General features: G+C 41.3%; 1 protein-coding gene across 1 annotated transcript; it reads right to left on the bottom strand.

The window, feature by feature from the left end:
• Positions 1-4699: 4699 nt before the first annotated feature.
• LOC122649723 (disease resistance protein At4g27190-like) lies at positions 4700-5707 on the bottom strand. The gene is made up of 2 exons (XM_043842967.1): positions 5002-5707; positions 4700-4899 (listed from the first exon to the last, which is right to left on the bottom strand). The coding sequence occupies exons 1-2, from the start codon at positions 5705-5707 to the stop codon at positions 4700-4702; spliced, it is 906 nt and encodes a 301-aa protein (XP_043698902.1).
• Between the last annotated feature and the right edge of the window lie 432 nt (positions 5708-6139).

The raw sequence follows: 6139 nt of genomic DNA, 5'->3' as shown, positions 1-6139 counted from the left end.
TTTTGCCATATTTGATTCGGTCTTACTAGATAGGGCTTAGCTTACATTCTCTGAGTTGTCACAAATCATATTTACTTGTTTCCCAAGATTCAACTTTCAACCACAAAATCTGAAAATTTTCTTTGAAGTTCAAGGCATGCTCCATGATTGAATAAACCCATTTCTTGCTTTAACCCACTATTTTGTATAAAATATTACTTTTTAGGCATATTATGACCATGAATCTTCATTATTTATCATGTCATTCACATAATGGCCATGCCTTTCCTTTTTCTCCAACTTCTTAGATCACAATTTGATAAAAAAATCAGAATTTTCTAGCCTAAGAATCCTGCTGTAACTTAATTGCCTTGAAAAAAAGAATCAAAGGCTAGGTTTTAAACCCCATAACCTTACATTGATCATCTACTTAGGCCTTAACATTCAAGGTATTACTTTGCTATCTACTTGGCTTTTGGCTGCAGGTTAAAACAATCAATGGCTCAAAGAACACGACGTACATGCGTAGAACAAATTGCACCAACTGTCCTAGATCCACTATGGTTCCAAAAGATAGAGGACCAAGAGCTTTATCGAGACTACTTCCGCTTCAGAAATATAATGGAAGGGCGGGATGTAGTGTTGGATGATCTCAAGCTTACAAGATGGGGCAGAGATTTGAGGCATTGGGGTGGATCAACATTCTCAACCTTCCTGAACCATACTACTTGAAACTCATTCGCCATTTCTATACAAATCTGGACACCGAGAACCTGGGCATACAAAATTATCAGGTTGTCTCATATGTCAAGGGGTTCCTATAGCCTTCACTGCGCACGATTGATCGGCGTATCAACATGTCCATTGGAGGAGCAAAGACCTATTGTTCACCTAGAAGGAATCCCTATACCTTCATCAGGTGGGAGGTATTGATATTCTGACGACCATAAGGCGGTTGAACCTACGAGTGGTGGATGGCTTCGATGAGGTCACGAAGCAACTCTTCGACCAGACTCGGCGCCTAGAGGGTATCGAGAGAGGGGTAAATGACATCAACACCTTTCTTGGTCGCGATGGTGGCGGTGGTGCAAATGACTATCCCAACTTTCTCTCAACAAATTGAAGTTATCCCGGATCGTTCTTCTAGTTCTTGTCTTAGGATGAACAATGGGAACTTTTAGAAATGGTAGACTTGTATATTTAATCTGAGATGAACATAATCAAATGTTTGAGTTGGAACAAATGGGGTCTTGCATTCTGAGTTGGGAAAGACACAGTTATGCCCAAATAGAGAATCTGGAACAATTATGGTGTTTAGATTGGTATCTCTTGATTGAGCAGGATGGAGTCATATGTTTTTGTTGGAATGGATGAAATCATGAATGTTGAAATGGGAAGGATATGATTGCCTCCCAAGAAGATTTGGAACAATTAGATATTTGTAATTAATCTTATATGTATCTCGATGTATTTGCTTAATTCTCTCTTGTTTAAATCATTGCTGATAATTGTGCTTAGTTATGATTGATTCATTAGTGTTTATGAATTATAGCATATAATTTCCCATCTATGACCTACTTAAGACTCAACCAAGCAATTACATTGTTGTAGCTTAACAGCCTATGGTTCAAGTCCTAAGTTCCATGTTATCTATTATCTTCTAAGTCCTTGTTTCACTACAATCAGTCTTCTCCTATGTCTGCACACAATCATTTATGTTCTTGAAGATTTTTAATTTAGAACCTAATTATGGAGAGTAAATCAAGAGTCCGCAAGACTGTGGTTGGTGCAGAGCATCATTGCTCTGATACCATGTTGTCACACCCCTATCCCAACAAGGGATAGAATACAATATCAGGGTATGATCGGGGTGACACGCGTCATCCCACCTCACCGCCAGGATCTCGATGCAGTGGCCAACTCACAGTCATAAACCAATATTAAAATACAATAATACCAGAGTACGAAAGACAAAGGAATATTACATTCCAAGACAGGTCAGAGTTTGCGAAAGCGTAAATGAAATGATTATAAGATGTTTATTGGCTAATGATAATAAGTAACATAGTTACAAAATTCCTATGACCATCAAGTAGCTACCAAAAAGGTAAAACATAAAAGTTTATACAAAGCACAATGCTTTAAAATAATAATAAAACGGGAACGATCCCAAGTAACAGTACAACCCATAGGCACAATTATCATGGGCAACCATCGCCATGATCCTCAGTCACGGTCTCTGGCTCCACAGTAATCATCTGCATCCAAATCTAAAAAGAATGTGTACACGGGGGTTAGCTCCACCGAGCTAGTGAGAGAGAAAAGGGGATGCACAATCACACAATCACAAATAGTCCATGGTGCATGCTATTATTAATTCATTTATCACCTAACACACAATGCTAAGTCAATGGGTATATGCTACTGCAATAACTCGGGAAGACATTGTGGATCCTTCCATTCTCACCACAATGCAATCTCAATTATTACTATGGAGCCCGCGCCGGTCGTAGTCATCACCACCCAGGCGGACCCGATAACCATTACTACCCTGGCCTGGCCTCTCTAACTCTCCACAGGCGGCAGGTGCTCGGCTACCCAACACCTAAACCCCTGTTGGTAAGGGTCGTAGCATAGGGAACTGAGCCTAACCACAGATATACTACATGAATCCTATCGTGTTGAGAGGTACATCCAGGTGTGTCAACGTCCCATTCCATCTAACACCGGTACCAGCACAACACGGCGCATACAGAGCAAGAATAAGATGCAATATACAATTCCACGTAACACGGGGTTCCAGTGCCGATACTTCCCAAGACCGTAACCAACACAAATCCATATCATCCAAATCATCATCATCGAATAAGAATAAATGCAAATATGCAATCATGCTTGAATGATAATGTCACAATATAATTCATAAATGCATGAATAAGCAATAGTAAACAAGCTCAAACAGTCACCCAAACCCACTCACCAATTACTTCAAATAGAATTTGTATAAGCGCAACGATTCCCGCTCAAAATCACTCCATTGCACATATGTTGGCGCCTATAGAAGTGAATAAGAGTGTGAGAGAGTGTAGGGGAGGCCTCATAGAGAAACCCCACCATTTACATAAGTTATAAGCCTTAAAAACTGCATCGGAGGCAACGTCGGACTCAGCAGGCTTGCCTCCGACCTTGCCTCCGACCTTCCCTGCAGGCTCAGGACACATCGGAGGCAAACATCGGACTCACGCAGTCTTGCCTCCGATGCAACCCAAGTGTGATTTCAAGGTCTTTAAAAGCCCAGGGTTGTCCCATTTGGTTCTCTAAGCCTCAAGGGACAAGGGAGGGGTGTCTTGGAGTCTATTTGGGTCTTAGAAACACCCAACATTCAAAGATTTAAGGGGGTTTAAAGGATCAAAAGCTCAAAAATCCAGATTTGGGGTTTCCTTTGGTGGTTGAAGCTTTAGAATCAAATAGATTCAGCAAGAGGTCAAATAGAGGTCTTTATAGGATTGTAATGAAAATGGGATAGCATCCTACAAGGGGAAACTACATATGGCTCGAGCTAACCCTTTGGGTTTCCAAAAAGAAATCCCCATCTTGGGGCTGCAACCAACGAACCACCCAAGCTCAAACGAGCAAGGGGGAAGAGAGAAAAATGGGGGAAAAGGGCACTTGGCTTACCTGGTTTGAGGTACACACGATGTACCCTCTTTAAAGCTCCAAACCCAGCAGCCGTTTCCTTCTTCTTCTTCCCTTCCTTCTCCTTCTTCTCCTCCTTGCCGCCTCCTCTCTTCAAAACTCTCCTCTCCTTTCACTATTAGGTTAGGAAAGAAAAAAAAAAAGAAAGACTAAGGAATAGTCTTACCCCTTTCTCTCATATAAAAATCACCTTTATTGGCCTATTTGGATAAGGCTTCATAAGTGTAGGCTAGGGTCTGTTTGGATAGGGTCAAACAACCATCCATCCCTACACAAGCTTTAAAAATCCTAACTTGGGCCCCAAGGCCCACATAAGGTCAAGTTAATAAAAAGGGGTAAGGGTAGGGTCAAACATGGCAGGACACCAATAGTACCTTAGCCACAGGGTCTCACCCACAAGAGTCCTTGTCAGCAGCATTGGATGCAGGGTCGGAGGCAGCCAGTAACCTTGCATCCGATGCGAGTAGGAAGGTGGTTCCCACCATAAGAGGTCAGGGCCTTTGGACCACACTTCGAGGGCTTTGAGAGGGCAGTAAGCACACAATAAAATTTGGTCAACTACTTACCCCTGACACGTCAAGGGGCAACCTCCATGGTCCCGACTAGTTTCCACAGGCAACCTCGTACTATGGTCAATATAGCTGGGTTTGACCACCAGTGAGAACAACTCACCGGCATACGTGGCAGTGATAACTACACGTCACAGGGAAGAATTAATAATTAATTATACTCCCGGGGTGCGGGTATAACAGTATTGAAACAATACTTGTATTTAAGAGATCTAGAACTTTGAGTGATATCATACCCTCAAAACATCGATCAGGGATTTTCCTTAAAGATTCATTATCTCGTAATGATAAGATCAAGAGTTGGGAGAAAACCATCTGTTCAGGGAACTTACTGATTTTATTTTGCATTAGTGAGAGTCGCTTGCATGTTCTCAGCTTCAGCTTTCCTGCATCAGGCCACTCCCTTAGATCTCTTCCAGCTTCTATAACAAAGCCATGGTCTTCCTGCGATGCAATCAAAATGGCCACCTCTCGAATAATATCGTGCATCCTGACACTTGTGTTTTTCCATCAACATTTAACAACAAGCATGACTGTTCAAGTGTGTCGAGCACCGAATGCAATCTGTTTCTTGCTTCTTCCATGTTGTCAATATCTTCAAATATATCCTCACTCAACACATATGGAAGTAAATCATCCTCAGAAACAATAAAATCTTTTGGAAATAAACAGCAAAGCAAGAAGCAATATCGTGTATCATCGCCTATGAGAGAGTCATAACTAAATTTTATGGAGTTGAATACTTCTTTTTGCATACCTTCAATTCTCCATAACATTGACTTCTTCATTTGGTCAAGTGCAACATTCCATATGGCTCGGTCCTTATTTTGTAGTGCATTTCCAAGTGTAACGAGTGCTAGTGGCAAATCCCCACATTCTTTAGCAATTTCCTTGGCCACCGCATTTAGTTCGGAGGAGTCCACACAATCACCTGTGCTCACTCTAAATAGCTCCCATGCATTTGCTTCTGATAACACCTTCACTTCAACTTTGTATTGGGTGTTCATTTGGTCACACATATCTGAGAATCTTGTCGTGATAATAACACAGCAACCCTCTTTGTCTCCATAAGGAACTCCCACATCTTTTAAGTTCAGTGGCTCCCATACATCATCTAAGATTAAGAGGATTCGTTTCTCTTGTTGAATTAGCCGCCACAAGAGTCCTACACTTTCTGATTCACTATAGTTTTTCAATTTGAACCCCCAGCTCTCTGCAATTTCATTTTGAATATTCTTCAAAAGAGGGTTTTGAGATACAGTGGCCATCACAACCCGATCAAAGAACCTTTCGTTTTTCAGTTCCTTCATCATTGCTTGCATCAAGGTCGTCTTTCCAACCCCGCCCATCCCATAAACTCCGATAAAGTTGAACTTCTTGTCCTCCAATGCCTTTATAATTTCCTTTCTGGCGGCGTTGGTGGACTCAAAGATGTTGAAATTAGGCAAAGTGGCAAATGCCATTGTGGTGATTCTTCAGATGAACTTAACAGAGGTGGTTATATATGAGCCCTGAAATCTAAGTCAAGACGTCGAAACTCAGCAATTTCCTTAGATGAGGTAAACTGGTAAAGTGAGACATCTAAACAAAAGCTTGCAAATAAAAAAAAACCGAACAATGGATTTGGAGAAAGTTTTTTTCCACCCACGTCAACAGAATAATGAATGAGCTGGCGGATAAGTGAGAAAGCTTAGCAAAAGTTTAGAAAAAAAAAAAAAAGGGAAGAGGTTTCCAGTTTCCGGAGCAAAATGGAAGAATCTCCCGTGTAAGAATCCTGTACCCTAACAATTATATTATTTTTTGAAAGGGAAGCAGTTTTCTGGACGGGAGCCAGAACTCCCATGAGTGTATCTCTCTCCTCCTTAAAACAAGGTGGTAGAGGTGTCTTTTCACAT

This window comes from Telopea speciosissima, chromosome 2 (assembly GCF_018873765.1).
Source record: "Telopea speciosissima isolate NSW1024214 ecotype Mountain lineage chromosome 2, Tspe_v1, whole genome shotgun sequence".
In the NCBI taxonomy this organism is placed as follows: Eukaryota; Viridiplantae; Streptophyta; class Magnoliopsida; order Proteales; family Proteaceae; genus Telopea; species Telopea speciosissima.
Note: the sequence above shows the minus strand (reverse complement) of the source record. Positions and strands in the feature narration are given on the sequence as shown.

Bases quoted from the DNA above. Each gene is read 5' to 3' on its own strand.
- LOC122649723 (XM_043842967.1), bottom strand. From the start codon at position 5,707: ATGGCATTTGCCACTTTGCCTAATTTCAACATCTTTGAGTCCACCAAC. The intron at 4,900-5,001 runs GTATGCAAAAAG...TATTTCCAAAAG, and splicing joins AATGTTATGGAGAATTGAAG to ATTTTATTGTTTCTGAGGAT.